Source organism: Cydia pomonella, chromosome 3 (genome assembly GCF_033807575.1).
Source record: "Cydia pomonella isolate Wapato2018A chromosome 3, ilCydPomo1, whole genome shotgun sequence".
Lineage (NCBI taxonomy): Eukaryota > Metazoa > Arthropoda > Insecta > Lepidoptera > Tortricidae > Cydia > Cydia pomonella.
Genome location: NC_084705.1, coordinates 27336930 through 27354412, shown reverse-complemented (window position 1 = coordinate 27354412; position 17483 = coordinate 27336930). Strand labels below are relative to the sequence as shown.

The following is a 17483-nucleotide window of genomic DNA, read 5'->3' as shown; positions in this document are numbered from 1 at the left end:
GTAAAAGGCATTGGTCGTTTGTCGGGAGAGTGAGCGAATCGGCGAACAGCATTGTTAAGACTGTGCACGAAACATGCTATTGTAGGAGTAAGGTTTCACTAACGCCTTTTTAACCTTAGCTTAGTTTAGTGTAAAAGGTATATATTAATTAATAATAATTGTAACTATAACTATAATTTTTAAATTGGTATGTAATGGGTTTATACCTTAATAAATAGCATTTTTATTTATTTATTCCCTAATCTAAATTAACTGATCAAAAACTACATTTTTTATCATTTTGTTTCTATTTCAGAGTTGAACTCAACAAAACCTTCAGAAACCTCATTAGACACTGAAGAAGATGTCCTCTACCAAAAAGATGTGTCATTCTCTGCCGAGCTAGAAGTTGCCCCGTCCATTACAAATAGAGTAAAGCCTACACTAAGACCTATTGATAGAACAACGCAGCCTGTAGAAGATACGAGAAGAAGTAATAAGTATACAGCAGAAAGGTCAAAAGAAGTTGATGGATTAAAAAGCTTGATTGAAGATGGGGTTAGTAGGAATGATTTGACGATCATTGCTGATGAGAATATTAAGAATGGGTTGTTGGAGGCGAGTCAGAGTGTGACGACGCAAGGGCCGAGTTTGGAGCAAAAAGTGAGTGACTTATTTATAGAATTAGTAAATTATACATATATCCCTTTGTGAAATTCACTGAAGAATATCAGACATTCATCATTACTTGACCTTCTTTATTGACCTGATCGCCTAGAACTTTTATGTTAAAGAATACGCATATTGTCAAAAGAACCCTTTCCATAATAGAAAACTCTACGTGCAATTATAGAAGTTTCAACATTTCGGTACTTTTCTGTATCTGTGATGACATTTTTATGACAGGTTCCGGACGCAACCGTGGCGCCTCCATGGACGGCGGCGGTGGAAAACTGCAACTGTGCTCCCTGTGATGGAGCGCGCTGCTCCTGCCCGCTATCGCCAACGAAGTGCAAACAAGGTTGGTATTTAATGTTAACACAACATGAACATCAATGTAAGAATTACATTTGACATGGTTGAAGCCGGAGTGGCGGATGCGCGATCACTTTGAGATGCGCCCCGACAAACGTGTTCGTCCGATTTCCGGCTGCTAAGTAATATGAGTGAAGTAGACGTTAGCCTAAATAATATGGTTTGCTAATGTCATCATTATTTTCCTCGCGTTTGTCCAAGTTTTTCGCCACGGCTTATGGGAGCTAGGAGCCTGGGATTCACTTGGCAACTAATCCCAAGAATTATGATTATGTTTTACTATGTATCGATAAAATAACTATCTCAAATATCGCTTCCCAAATAGATTTCCTCATAACTTCATTTAGGCGAACCGTAACCATGGCATATTCCCGTTTAAAAAATATTAATTTGAAACGTTGGTTTGAAAACTATCAAGTCTTAGTTCTGCAAAATTTTCGCTGAAATAGCAGTACACCCATAAACATACTCGGCTAGGTTTTTGTCTTCAATATTTTGTCTCAAGTTGTGTTTACAATGTTCTTGAGAAATCTTGTGAAGCCTGTTAAGGAATGCGAAGCCTCGAGTGCTTCTTTAGAAAACTGTTCGTACCTACTTTCCCTTACGACAAATGACCTGGGTCTGTATAAGTACCTAATGGATTGATCATATCAATATTAGAAGAAAATCTGACCAACTGAAAGTACTTGGATTTGAATTTTAGACGTCTGTAACTCAAAAGAGAAAGAATTGCCTACCTTCACTTTGATCTTATTTATTTTGTAAATTGTATGATTTAAGAGTAAAAACAAAATATTTAGAACTGTCACAATAATCCTTCTTCCTCGCATTGTCCCGGGATTTTGCCACGGCTCAAGGGAGCCTGGGGTCCGCTTGACTATTGATCCCAAGATTTGGATTTGTGATTTGATTTCACAATAATAATAATCGTTTATCGACTGCAAAGGTAATATAAAAGGTAAAGATAATACCTATGGATATAACCTTAGCGTGAAATTATTGAAAAAAACTACCAGTACCCACAGAATTTATAACTACTATAGACGCTGTTTTATTGAATTCCGTTCACTTCGGGGTATGACTAACAAGGAAAGGTACCCAAAGGTAGCCCGAGCCCTCTCGCGCATGAGAGGAGGCCTGTGCCTAGCTGTGGGACGTATATAGGCTATCAATTATTATTATTATATATATGTTATAGAGTAGTCTAAAATAATAGACACGTATTTTTTTTAGCTGCCCAAACTCAACCTATTGGGAGAAATAAAATTGTCCTCCAAAGTACTAAAAAATTACTAAATGTTCTGACTCCTATAGAAAGTGATGCTCAAGCAACTTGCTAGTTAATGGCTTGACTTATTGTCCTATGTCCCCTAGATAGGGCAGAGGGCGTCCACAGTGCGCCGCCATCTGGATCGGTCTTGAGCTTCGTGCTTGAGTTCGCTCCAAGTCTTCCCAATAGCCTTCGCCTCTGCAATTATAGTCCGGCGCCAGGTCTGCTTTGGACGGCAACGTTTCCTTTTTCCTTGGGGATTCCAGTCTAGGGCTTGCCTCGGTATGTGTTTAGGATCCCTTCGGAGTGTATGCCCAATCCAACTCCATTTCCGGCGCTTGATCTGCTGGTCGATCGGGGTTTCATTGCAGCATCTCCAGAGGCTGGCATTAGAGATTTTCTCGGGCCAGTATACACCGAGAATGCGGCGGAGGCAGCGGTTAACACAGACTTGTAGCTGGCGCGAGATGTCTTTTGTAACCTTCCACGTCTCGCATCCATATAGCAATACGGTTTTTACGTTTGATCGGAATATTCTGAGCTTGACTCTCCGAGTCAGTTTACTTGATTGCCATACGGGTCGGAGCCGTGCGAAGGTTGCTCTTACTTTGGTTATTCTCGAAGCGATGTCTTCTTCGGTCCCTTCAGTTTCTGACACGACGCTCCCGAGGTAAGTAAATTTGTGGACTTGCTCCACAGCCTCTGTGCCAATAAGGAGCGGCACGGTACTTGCCGCCCTGCACCTCATCTCCTAGGTCTTCCGGATGTTAACTTTGAGTCCCGTCTTCATTGCCTCACTTCGAAGGTCGTCCAGCTTAGCTTGCATATCAGCGCGTGTGTGGCTCAGCAGGCATAGGTCATCGGCATAGTCCAGATCTTCTAAGACGTTGGAGAGTCCCCACTCTATGCCGCGGCGCTTATTGTCGATCGTGTGATGCATGATGCCATCGAGAACAACAAGAAAGAGGAGAGGAGAAAGAAGACACCCTTGTCGCACACCCGCATTCACTGGAATATCCTCCGAGACGAGGCCATTGTGCGTCACTCTACAAGAGTAATTCTTGTAGATAGCCTTAATGAGGTTGGTGATTTTCTCGGGGACCCCAATTTCACGTAAACGGTTCCAGATACAAGCCCACTTTAGCGTATCAAAGGCATTTTCGAAGTCTACAAACGTTAGGTACATTTCCCTCTGCCATTCAGTAGCCTGTTCCAAAATGATACGCAGTGTGTTGACTTGATCCGTGCATGATCTGTGGGGTCGGAATCCAGCTTGCTCTTTGCGTATGAGAGGTTCAACGGCCTTCGACAACCTATCCAAAATGATCTTGCAGAGCACCTTGGATGGGATCGAAAGCAAAGTAATGCCTCTCCAGTTGCTACAGTTGCTGAGGTCTCCCTTTTTTGGCACGGTGATGAGAAGTCTCTTGTTCCAGTCGTCCGGTAACTCTTCAGCAAGCCAAATGCTATTCAAGAGTGGTGTTAAGGCATTCACGGCGGTCGGCAGGTCAAATTTTAGCATCTCCGCTGTGATGAGGTCGACTCCTGGGGCTTTGCCGTTTTTGAGCGATTTGATGGCATTCGCTACTTCTTGTTCTGTAGGTGGAGACACGTCAATATCTAGTCTCAGCAAGGGCGAGTTATCTGCGGGTGCGCTTTCAGTGCTGGGGTCGTTGGGGACACGGAAGATATCCTGAAAATGCTCACGCCAGCGTTCTAGCTGTCCCTCGGATGTCACAATCAGTTGGCCTTCTTTGTCTTTTAGAGGTTTCTTTTTACGCTTCTGATTTCCGGCCAAGACTCTTGTTGCCTTGTACATCTCCCTGAGATTACCGAAGTCTGCAGCCCGTTGGGCGGTATCGGCAACACCATCTGTCCAAACTCGCCTATCATACCGGGTACTACGGTAGATGCGCCTACGGATCAGACGGTATTGCAGCCTCAGGTCTTCTAGTAATGTCGCGTCGCTGGTCACCAGAGATTTAAGATGAAGTTCCCTTCTTTCTTCGATGAGGTCCCAAGTCTTTTGTGACATCCAGTCTTCTCGTTTGTGTGTTTTTAGTCCAAGAATGACGGAGCTGGTTTCTGTGTAGACCATTTTAATGCGATTCCACTCCGTGTTGACTGAGGTAGAGTCCGCATCGAGTACCGAGAAACGATTTTGTAGCTCCAATTTGAAAGCGTCTCCTGTTTCTAGGTTCCGCAGTTTTTTGACGTCAAATTGTTTGCCTACTTTGGTAGTATTGTCGGTGCGTCGAGCTACAGCTACTTTGAGCCGCACTTCGGCCACCAACAGGTGGTGATCACTGTCAATATCCGCCCCTCGACGGTTACGGACATCGAGCAGAGATGAGCGCCATTTTGCGCTAATGGCAAGGTGGTCAATTTGATTCTTGGTGACTCCATCGGGTGAATTCCACGTGTATTTGTGGTGTTCTCCATGAATAAAAAGCGTCCCTCCGATGGTAAGATCGTTGTCCAGGCAGAACTCCAAGAAACTTTCTCCATTTTCGTTGCGAACTCCCAGCCCGTGTCTGCCCATGTGTCTTTGATAATCATCGTTGTTTGTCCCGACTTTGGCGTTCAGGTCTCCCATGACGATAACTATGTCTTGTTTTCGGATGTTCTTCAGAGTAGAGTTGAGCGCACTATAGAAATCGTCTTTCTTGTCTTCTGATGCCAAGTTCGTAGGCGCATAGCATTGAACGATAGATATCTTGCGGGCTCTTGTGTTAAAACGGGCTGTGATGATTAGTTCTGAGATCGGTTTCCAGTCTAGGAGGCTCTTCTTCGCTGCATCGGTGAGGAGAAATCCCACACCATTTTCGCGTACGTCTTCTTCATCTTCTTTCCCGGAGTAAAGTAGTGTCAGACCTCTAGACGTTCTCAGTTCCCCGAATCCGTTCCTACGTACTTCGCTGAGTCCGAGTATTTGCAGTTTGTACCTTAGCATTTCTGCTTCTGCTTGGGCTAGTCGGCTATCGTCGCTCAGTGTTCGCACATTCCAGCAAGCAATTCGTGTCCGTGTTTTCATGCCAAAGGTCGTCGTGTTTTGATCGGTCCGGTTTTGCACTGTTTCGGTTTCTTTAATCAGTGAGTTTCGGGTAAGCGAGAGATTAGCCCACTGTACCCTAGCCCAATGGTGGGGCTGCCACCTTGGAGCCGTTGGGCATGCTCGGTTTTGTTTCGGGTATCCTCCCTAGTGAGTTGGTTCTGCTTTGAGGCGCAGAAGATTCGCCTTTCGCCCTGTACAGCCTTAATGGCTGGTTTGAGTATATGTTTGAGAGCAGGAAAAAATAATGAGCACGTGTTTTGTTATATCGACTGAAACTATTTTTTCCTAAGAAAACACCCTTCTTTATGTGTATCTTTAGCGATAAGATATTATAAAACTTCGAACGTCGATTTTTTTAGGAAAAAATGACTATAACATATATAAATATAAATCAAATCGGAACCGGACAGTTGGGTGCCTTTCCTTGTAAGTACATTTACCAAACCTAAACTAATTAAATGCTACACGGGCATTATATTTAACTCAACCAAACAATTGAAGACTATGACATTAGTAGCAAATGTATAAACTCATACTAAAAACTAAACAATGTGTAAACTGGCCTAAGCTCACGCTCACGCTCGTAGAGGCGTGATCTGATAAAAATAAATTATTGATTATCTAAATTGAAGTTAATTAGAATACAGGTGTCTCTGAGATAGGAACAAAATTTAAGCTCAGGAATACACCCTTGAAATTAATGGTGTTAAAAAAAACGATGAGGTTAATTTTTAGTAAAATTATTCACTCACTCGTTCAATGTAACTTTCAAAACAGTTCTACTACAAGTGAGATGGACGAAGAATGCCTGAAGCTTTATTTAGACATAACCGCGAGCATTTACGTAACTTGCCCTAACGGATAAATGTATCCGTGCAACAATGTTCCCGATTCGATTTTATTAGACCGGAAGTACAGGCCGCCATTACGGGAGCCACTTCCGAGGGACCGGAAGGTGCGGATAACTTGCTTCTGACATTTGCTATTGAGTCGGGCTGCCTCAGATATATCAGCGTTTGGGAATTATGTTTAAAAATAAACTGTTGTCCCGGTTTTATTAAGTTGCGTCTGAATTTGAATTATTTTGCCGTTGTTTATTGAAATGTAAGAAACTTTTTTTAAGTAAAATATATTTCAAACAAAAATATTAATAGTTGACAATAATTGTAAAAAAAAAACACCTATCGATAGTGATTCTTGAAGAAGGTTGAGGTGTTTAATTTATTAACTCGTGCGAAGCCGGGCGGGTCGCTACGTCGCTAGTTATGTATATGATCTGTCAGTGTAAAAAGTGAATCAATCGAAATAATCAGAATTCGCCTCCAGATTTAGAACGAGCACTGGATATTAACATTATGGAAAATGTTTGAACATATTTTGATGTTTATTAATTTTATTATATATATGTATGTATATTATAACCGCAGCTATGCCCCCATGTTTGACTTTTTTTGTTTTTTTTTTATTTGTGTAAAAATGAGGAGCGAAAAATAAATTTTGTCCAAATTCTTAAATTATAAATAGGTACAATTATTTAAATAAAACAAAAAAAAGTATTATCTTCAAAATATTCTACACAAATTTTTGTTAACATTATCAACAATGTGCCGCAGTAAATATTTTTGTCAATTAAATTTTCTGTTATTTTTTTAACGGCAAAGATATGTTGTTGTCAGTCGGGAGAAACTGCAGCAGTCGGGCGTTCTCGGCTCCGTTCGGCTCAATGTTGCTACAAGCAATTATTAGGGTTGGCAAAATTTGACGTTCCTTTCCGTGCACAACCACAGATAAGGTAATGACTTGAATTTTGACAACCCTAAATAGCCGAAAGGGATAGTGCCATACATTAGAGAGGGACAACATTCTTCGTCCCTGAATCGCTGTCAAACTTCGGTTTTGTAGGAAGTTTCCTTTCTGTACGGTAGAGTCAGACGAAGATAAGGTAGCAACGATTTTGATAGCCCAGCCTGTGCAAGTGTTAAGTAAACGTCATAATTTCATAGAAGTTTGACGTTTAAAATAACACTTTCACTGGGATTCCAAAATCGCTGCCAACTTATCTTGGTCCGACTCTAGTATTATTATTTATTCAGTAGTAATGGTAATGCGTGGTAGGGCAGTCTTTCTGTCTGTCACTCGCGTAGATATTCAATCATATTTAAAAAGTGATTTGATTTTATTTTGCACCCTGTAATGCATTTTTTTATGATCCATCTTGGCTTCGTGTCGTGTTTATAGGAAGGCAAGTACGTGATACTAAAGATTATATCTTAATGATATATTTCTTTATTTCGAAAATTCCTAAGGAGGAATGTAATATTATGCAAATCGAAAATGCAAGTCACCCCAACACCCAACTCTGGCATACGGCGAATTATAAACTTCTCTCGATCTGAGATACGCGATAAAATGATTGCTGTGGTTCTCAAAGTTTGGTTTGCTAAAACCGATTACAGGCGAAACTTTTATTTTCCAGGCCCAAACTAGTTACGTCAGGAGAAATTATATTACGGAGCTAGATATATTTACATTTCTTTGAACCGACTACTGTCAAATGGAATTATCCAATATACTTAATACAAAATTATTGGTACCTATAAAACCTAAAGCAAGCATACTTTAGACTTATATCAAGCGTGCCACCGTGAGGGGCAGAACAAACAATGCAATACCACGAAATGAAAATCACGTTTTAACATTCCAGAAAACATACAAAAAATAACTTCGTAATTTAATAATAACTCGACTGAGTTCATTGTTCCCCACTAAGCTTTGGTGTACGTGTACCATTTTAACGTGACACTTAGGGCTTTTTAGAAATAAGCAGAAATTAAAAGTGAGACTATAAAGACAAGTAAAAACTATGCTTTTTAACTCTTCTCTTTTTCGCGTAAATAACTGTCATTTTGAAATTGTATTTTATTATAGCTAAACCGCAAATTTAAGTTATTAAATATATCTTAAATTATGAATATTGTATTTTTATTTTGACGTGTAAAAATCTGTACTTTTTTACCAATAAAAATCTGGTATCTGAATCAGCTTCTCCTATAAAACCAAATAGATTGAGTAGTAACTTGGCCAAAAGATTTATCATTTAAGTATCTGAGATATACAAACAGACCTTATCTTCTTATCTTCTAATTTCCGGGGGCCCTTGCGGATACACTTAGACTCATAGGGATCTTTTGTAGTGTAGTTGCCCCCTAAGGAGAGACCCATTAGCTACTCAAGAGCCTTTTTGACCATTTCCATGTGCCGGATGATGGAGCTTATGGGTAGCCTTTTGAATTCCTTTGGTCCCAGATAGCCTGCTCCAAAGTCCTTCATTCTTTGTCTGGCGAGGGCGTGACATTCACACATTAGGTGTGTTACTGTCTCTTCCTCTTCACCACACATTCGACAATCGGTGTTGTCGGATTGTCCCATCCTGGCCAAAACCCCTTTGATCCCATAATGGCCCGTAAACACCCCTGTTATAATTTGGAGTTGTCTCCTGCTAAGTTTCCATAGCTTTTTGCTCCAACCGGAGTCTACTCCTTGTTTGAAGAGCTTTGAGTGCTTTAGACCCGTCAGACTGTCCCATTCTTTTTGGTGTCTGGTCTTAGTGTACGATATACAAACAGACCTTAGTCAGAACTTGCCTTGATATAGTTATATATCAAGGCAAGTTTGAGAGCCGCAGCTATAGGGTAGTGCCCTAATCGACACCTAAAGAATGTGGGGCAGTTATCGGCCCCCGATCAGAAGGGCAGGTGAGTAATTCAGAGAATGACCCCACGGCCCGCCATCCGTCGAGGGGATACTTGAGGCATCAACATAACTATCGGACCTTTGAGCTATACCTCAATATACCTTCCTTTACTCGGACACGGTGCGCGAAGAAAGAATGGCGAATAGGATGCAATGTAATAAGTAGTAAAACGAATATTTGAACTCCTTGGAACAGGGTATCCGTTTTGGTATTACAGCACATTGCATTCTCCATATCTCGACACACCGTAGGACAACTTAACAAACAAAAGAAAACCAAATTCAAAAAGGATAAAATAAAATATTATCCTACGTATATGCATGACCAACTAATATGTTTGAAGTATCGAATACAGAACCTCTTCCTTCTTGGAATTAAAGATGGTTAATGAAGGTATAAAGCTTAGCAAATAAATAAAATATCGTTTATGCCAGGCTTTAGCCCATAATACAATGAGACAAACAAATAGTACAACATAATAAGTAATAAGCATGATCTGTAAATAGTCAACTTTGAAAAGGAGTAAAATAAAGCCCCGAACCTAGGTGATGCAATAAGATACTTGATACGCCTTGCTCAATTTTTTAAAACAGAAGGCGTTCCAATGGGTCGCAAGTACGAGTCTTGGCCTAGGGGCTGATTTTTTAATTTTTTCCTTTAATTTGAAAATTTATTGCATTGCGTGCAGACGTATTAGTCGATTCAAAAATGATTTACTACTTGTTCTATGGCAGTGTTGTCTTCCTTGCGATGTTCAATTGTTCAAGCCTTAACTAAATAGAAGCAACAAGCACGAGAAGCAGCGTCACGGCGCAGTACAGCGACATTGGTACAGTAACTTGTATTTAGTCGCGAGTCCTGTATCGTAAGAGCCTTTTCACGTTGTTTATCCAATATCGGATCCGTTGCCAATCGGATCCAATATCGCCATCCGGCGATGATCGTTGAAGAAAAGCAGCTGCTAGAGAGAGCCTGGTGGCATCAATTTCTTCTTTTTTGGTTCAAGGTATTTTTTTTAAATAATAAACATTTAAACAATGAAAAAGCAAATATTAATTTTTTTTACTCATTTCACGGTTTAAGTACACACATGTGTTGTTAGTCACTCGCGCTACATGAATTACGTTTATTGTACAGTACGCGAAGCACGGCCGTCGTGAACGCTGCTCGCACAGTTAGTGCTTAAGAAAGGAGACCTAGGCTATCCGAAACATGTCGCGCGCACTGACCTATCACACATAGACAGTTAGTCCTATAAGGCTAATCTGCCAAAAGTGAAGCCGAAACTCGATCGATGTGTGCGTGCGACGCTCGTGTCTTACGCTCAGCGACACACACACATATATACAAAAACGGGTTGCCAGAGTTCATTTATTCCCCTTAAAGTAGATGGATTTTAACCACATCCTTATACTTGGCTATCAATCATTTGGGAGTGTGTATGTAGATATTAAATTTGTAGCAAAAGCTTTCAAGGTTTCTTTTAAGGACTTTGCACTTCTGTACTTTGTGAAATAATGTTTAAATAAAAAAACGTTTATTTTTTTATTTTACAAATGTGCACAGATAATAGCTGGTAGAATTGACTTTGGAATAATGATTTTAAATGATAAATATTTAATGACGATCATTTGGATTTGATTTGGTTTGATTTTATTTAACTAATATTTTCTTCGGGTTAGTGTGGTGAAAAGTTTTGTGTTTCACTTGGGGCAAAATTTGTTTAACTCTCGTAACTTGAAACCCTCGCAACGCTCAAGATTCCATTTTTCGACATTTTGGATCTTTATTTAGCTCGAGTAGCAATATTAGCACGAGCGGTTAAACAACAACTTTTCCACTTGTAAAACAAATAACTATTTATCGTCAGTACTAGTAATTGTACCTGCAGGCCTAGCCAAGGTGGCAATCGCTATTGCTTCGAACAACGAAACGCTTTGTGTCTCTCTATCAGTCTTCCATATAAGTGCGACAGTGACAGTTGCGTTTCGTTTTTACAGACCTTAACTGTAACACCTGTGTTCCACAAATAAAATTTACTTTACTTGCTCATCAAAATGGCGAGAGCATATTCGACTATGTTTAGTCGGTTTCCATATTGCATCGTTCCTAATTAATCTAATTTTTTCCGTCCATCTCGCAGACAGAAGCGGATCAGTCGGAAATCTAAAACGAATATCACACAAAATAAAAATATGAATTTAAACTGTAATTTTATAAAAGACAAAACATAATTTGAAATAAAAGAATGAAAAACTAAAAAAGAATATTTTCTATAGTCATACAAGGAACTTAAAGTAAGCATATTAATTTTATCAATGTAATCGTCATGCCTCATTTGGAGGAAAAAAGATTCATATCACCTGGCAACATTTATAAGTAATGGCGGCTGACGAAAATTTGGATTTTTGTATTTACAATTACGTAAAAATATCACATTAAACTGGATAACGCATGAAATGTTATATCAGGCGGTATGTTTTTATTCACTGATGTGTTGTGACACCAATTCACCGCACAAACAACCATCTTTCTTGTATTTTTTAATTTATAACCAGGAGGTGTACACAAACCAACTCGACCTTGAGTACTGCGAGGGCCGTTCGGATACGATGACACGAGGGCGACATAATGTCGTACTCGAAATGGCTTCACTAGGGATGTACAGACTAGGCATCTAGGTTAGTTATAAATCTATGGTCGCGCGAGTGACTAAAAACACGCGAGTGTAAACCGTAAAATTAGTTTAATTTAGTATGTCTCACGACAGTTTCAATTCGATTAAATTTTTACTTCTTTGTGGTCGTATGGACGTACAAAGTCGGATTTCGACGTTAGTCGCGCGGATTACAGGACTTGACAGGCACATTTAATTTTGATGCTTAGCCTGTCAACTCACCTTCATGTCAGAAGCCATTTCTCACAAGATTTGCGATGTCATGAGCTATCAAATAACAACGTGTAACTACCCCCCAAACGATATATCTTCTGGCTTCAATTAATTTAGGTATAGTGTTTCGCTCCGCATAAATTTCCAACGCCCCTTATTTTCGTACGATTGGGGCGGGTGCGTGACAATACAGGAAGCCATAAGCGTCTCAAGTGACGCGTGATGTACAATCAACATCTTGAAACCATTTATTGCTCATGACATATATACTGTGTCATGCATATGCGTACAGTTTCCCTCCTTTAGCAGGAAAATGATGCTACGGAATACGGCGTAGCAACCGTAGCACTCCTGCGCTACGAAAGTGTAAAATTACGAGTATTGAAAACAGGAGACCGGTTCGATCTTTCACGATTTATACACATTATTTACTTTAACACGGGACTTAAACGTCAGAGGTAAATTTTAAATATTAGAGGTAGTTACACGAGATTAAATCCCGGGTTAAAGTAAATAACAAGAAACCGATTCTGATTTAATATTTTGTTAAGTTTTTCATTATTTCGCAAGCATACTATAAAATAATCGATTATATTATGGATAGGGATGTTTGGCAATGATAACGTCCTGCATTAACAATCTAGTGCATCAAAGTTTTATAAAAAGGTACCTACTCCGTGTTATTTTATGAGATATATTTTTTAAATTCCATATTAGTTTAAATTGTTTTTTTTTTAATGCATGTTAGTTATAAGATGTAATGTTTTGAAAAGATATGTCCCGCCGAGTTTCTTGAGGGTCCCATATTGGGATACCCTCCTACAATTTAGGGGGGATTTAAATCTTCTTGGTTCAGAGGACTTAGAGCCGGTATAGCTTTATTTGACGTTCATCAGCACATTGTAATTATGCCTACTTGAAAAATAAACTATCTTTCTTGTTTTGATATGACCTTGCTCAAGCTTTTCAATCTCGTACCTTACTAAGGCAACTCAGCAAGCTTCGTTACCTAAACATGGTACTCGATTGCAAAACTTATATAATATAACGATTGTATAAAATACTATTTTCGCACAAATGCCGCCAAAAGTTGAAGAACACATTTATCGAAAAGTAAGCTACACGTTTTAAAACAAGATTACCGATGTAAAGTAGATTGCCTCCCAGCAGATATATCTTCAGGGCTCGATTAATTTACGCAAAGTGTTTCGATTCACGCCGCGTAACTTTTTCAGCACCCTCGCATTCACACCCTCGGGGCGGGAGCGTGACAGAGCAGGAAGCCATAAGCGTCTCAAGTGACGCGTGATGTACAGTCAGCATTTTAGGGTACAGGCTGCCATGAAAGTATGCATGAAAATAGACTGGTACATACTATAGATTAGAGATTTGTTTTTGAAAGTTACGTATAAATGAGTTGGCTCAGTTGGCCACCAGATGGCACCAGTATAAACAAAAACAGATGACATCACTGTCAAACTCCTTCATAAAATGTGTGAATGTGTGACAGAATTTAACATTTTAATCGTGACGATATTGCTGTAACGACAGCAGCTCAATTTATCAGAGAAAATAACTCCGCCCGTTTCCGGCTCAGCCGATTTTTTTTCCTCAGATTTTGGTGGATTCATATAATAACACAATAGGGGTGTTACATACAATGTAAGCGCAATTTCACAGTTTTTCCGAAAAAATATTTCTCTGAATTACCTTATGGTATTTTCATTAATCAACTGATAGATAATTGACAACATTTCAATTTTCAGACCCTATAATTTTATTGGTTCTCTACATTTTAAGTGAAATGAGGAATACGCTAATAGTTTTTTTTTTTATTATTATACATTTTTTAAATGTGTACTTATTTTAAAATGGCGTAACTCTAGTTCTACTCTAGAAGCTAGGTCTTATATCGGTAGAAAAAAAAACATGACTTAATTAATCTGACGTTGTCTGTCATTGTCAATGTTTTAAACTAGTCCGTTGTTGTTTGAATACAATTTTGATAAAATATCAGATTTCTACGACGATTTGGATATTATAACGGATACTGATACATGAATAAGCTTTCATACGGATACGACGGATCGACGGATAAACACTAACAAATGTAATGTAATTAAATGTTTATACCGATATCTTCGACGAATCATTTTTGTTATTTTTGCAGTAGGTAAGGGACGAAACAGTATTTGATATACTTTGGAGGAGTATATACCTCATCGATCCATACGGCTTTGTCCATTTTAAAAACGATTTGTGGATAGTAACTTAATTATGTAAATAAATTTCTCTTTGTTTTGAAATCCAATCATTTAACTGACAATGTCAAATCCAATATTATGACAGGTATTTTTTTTTCGTGATGAATGACAATGGCATTACACCTATTGTGTCGTAGAATTGGTAAAATCACAACATATTTTTATTCTTTTGTATTTTTTGTAATGTAATAAGCCATATTATATTTATATTAATATATTGCAGTGTTCAGGAAGCAAAATATTTTCGAACCGTTAGTAAATTTTCAGGTTTTATAAAAATGACATGTTGTGAATTATATACATTTTTAGGGACAAGCTTTAATAAATATTGTATTTTATTCCGCCCAGAATGAGAAGCTTTTCAAACCAGCCAAATTTTATCAATATTAAAACCGATTTCTAATTTACCTTTTCTCAAAGCTGAATCTGCGTATAGGCCATCTATGTACAGTGTGAATGTTCTTCACCATAAGAAAGTGCTTTACTCTGCCGACAGTACATTCATGGCACAAGCCTCCTTACCATAATGAAGATCCCTCCCCAATCGTCCCACTTAACGTCCTGGATTGTGTTATCGCCATCAAAGGGCGTGTCATTCGATTTGGCGCTAAGTGCACTTTAATGCAATATTAAATCTGAAAATATAATATACAATTGTCACCCTTTGGATTTCAGTTGAGATAACTGAATTTGGGAATGGCAGGCGAGACTGGTTCAATTTTAACTCAATCCGACACAATTGAGTCTTTTAGTCCGTCAAAATGATGTGCCTGTCTCTTTCGAACAATCGTAGAATGGCTTCTTAAAAGGCGATACACACGGGATACGTAATACGAAGGAAATTGTAAAATAAATAGTTTGATGAAATGATAGTTTAGGAAAAAATATGTTCAAAGTATTACTATGTAATAATATTGTAAAGTGTGCATTGGACCAAATGGCGGGAAAAAGGTGAGGCTTTTGCACAGCAGTGGGACACTCATCATTTATAGGGCAACGGTCACAAAAAGACCATCCTGTAACATATTTTTTTTGTCTTGCCCGTTAAAGGGTAATAAGATATAGGGTAATAAAATATATATTATGTTTAAATTAACTTTATAATCGGTAGATTTTCGTCTTTTTTTTTTGGATTAAGTTACAAATTATCAATCGAGAAATAAGTATTTCTTTCTACATATTTGTATTTCTATATACAAGTTTCACCAACGGAATTGCAAATGAAGCTCACGAGGCTTAGTGATACATCTCCATTAACTATTCTAGAAGCTTTCGCCTGAAATAATTAGTCATAAAAAATGTTGTTGTCTCGTGGTCCATTGTTTTTAAATTATTTCCTATTGGTCATGATGAATGGCAGTCTAGTTGGATCGAAATATAGCAACTTCAAAATGTATTTCAACACAATTTTTCGTTACAGACACAAAGATTACAACCCCGCGCTTCTCTGGCCACTCGTGGGTGGCGCTGCGCGCGCTCCGCGGCGCGTACAAGCGCGTGCGGTTGCGGCTGCGCGTGCGGCCCGAGCGTGCGCGCGGCGTGCTGCTGATCACGGGCGAGCACGACGACCTGTCGGGGGACTACCTCGCGCTGCTGCTGCGAAACGGGCATGTCGAGCTCAGGTAAGTTCAAACAAGTACTTCGTTGAACAGGAAAAATAAGCATTTTCAAGGGTTGAAAAATGGTCATATTGCGCTAAGGGTTTCTAAAATTCAAGGGTCAAACTCCTACAAAATTATGATATAATAACTCTTGCACAGTCTGCTATCAAAATCGCTGCAGAGTTAGCTTGGTTTGACTCTAGGTGCTATGTAGGTCACTTTCCTTAAAAGTCTCGCGAAATGAACGTTTAAAAAAAAAAGTTGTCCACATGTGTTTTTGTGTCGACAAATATAGGTACGGCACCTGTAAATTGGGTACCAGTGTTTTTTTTTGTAATTGACATTCTGTTGAAGTTCATAATTTACTGTACATAGATCGCAAATAACCCACAAATTAACATCACCCATTTGGCCAAAGGTAATTGAAATTTCCTTAACTTCGTTCGCCCGTTTATCCTGCTAGCGCAGATACATACAGTGTGTATTTTTGATATTACCGCAAACTTAAACTTGGCGTTGGTTTTAGTGCTATATTCAGATTTTATTTTTAACTACCAGAGCGTAATGCTGTATTTCGTATATCATAGTCACTTGTGACTGTTGCACAGTCGCGTCATTGAATGCGACGTGTTGAGTTAAAACAAAGTAGTGATACATTGCTTGCTGAATTATTTTATATGGAAAAATAAAAGTCGTCTGTTTGTTATAAAACCCATGAAAGTGTGTTCATTAAAGCCTAAACTAACTACCCTGTGGTTATGCGGTATCAAAAATACAGGCTGGTAACGGACAAATACGTTTAGATATCAGAATATACGTTCGAATTGGCCTCTTGTAGTCCTGCATGCTTACACATCGAACAACGTATACCTATTGCACGTTTAGCAACAAACTCGTGAGTTACCTTTGTTAAATTGCACCTAACTCCATGGCCGACTTCTCGCTACGTCTCGAATAACTCAGTTATATTCGTTTAGCGGTCTGCAGTGAACCAGATCCAATTATGGCCGCAAATGGTCTGTAAAACGGTGCTGGAAATATTCACGCAATTTTCAAACCTGGAGCTGGCGAGAGAAACTTCGCTAAATTGGAATTAGGTTAGCCGATAGTTTCGAATTGTTTTTAAAGTTATGTTTGTCCTAGAGCAGTGATAATTTGTAGTGTTCTGGGGTAGAAAATTATTTTCGTTGTCTTGTTTCTATTCTGAGCACTCTGTCACGCGTGTATCTATGTCTTCTATCGAATAAATTAAAAAGTCGAGTGCTATTTTATTTTTGTCTAGCTTTATGTTTTATATGAGAAAAATTAAAAACAAAATTTTCACTTATTAGAGTTTTCCCAATGAGATCTTGATTTGAATTGCGTAGATTAAGGTGACTGTGGGCAAGACCGGCATACTTTATTTATTTTTTACATTGGAGTATTCTAGCTCCGTTAATTATTCACTTACGTGACCGCTTGTAATCACATACGATGAAGAATTTCATAATTATAATAATTAAGCTATAGTGACAGATCATTTTAATCATTAATTAAGCAAAAACAATAGTATTTTTAAAAATTCGGCGAGTAGACGGACTTCCCGTGTAGTTTAAGGTAAGTCCGTCTAGTAACGTTATCAGCCATACTATGGGT

At 38.8% G+C, this 17483-nt stretch overlaps 1 protein-coding gene across 3 annotated transcripts in view; it reads left to right on the top strand.

The window, feature by feature from the left end:
• Positions 1 to 17483, top strand: part of LOC133516448 (pikachurin) — a 230271-nt gene that overhangs the window by 126270 nt on the left and 86518 nt on the right. For all 3 annotated transcript variants that reach the window (XM_061849398.1, XM_061849397.1, XM_061849400.1), the window contains 3 exons: positions 296 to 642; positions 886 to 1000; positions 15668 to 15869. In XM_061849398.1, the coding sequence (XP_061705382.1) occupies positions 296 to 642; positions 886 to 1000; positions 15668 to 15869 (664 nt within the window). The remainder of the gene's footprint in view (positions 1 to 295; positions 643 to 885; positions 1001 to 15667; positions 15870 to 17483) is intronic.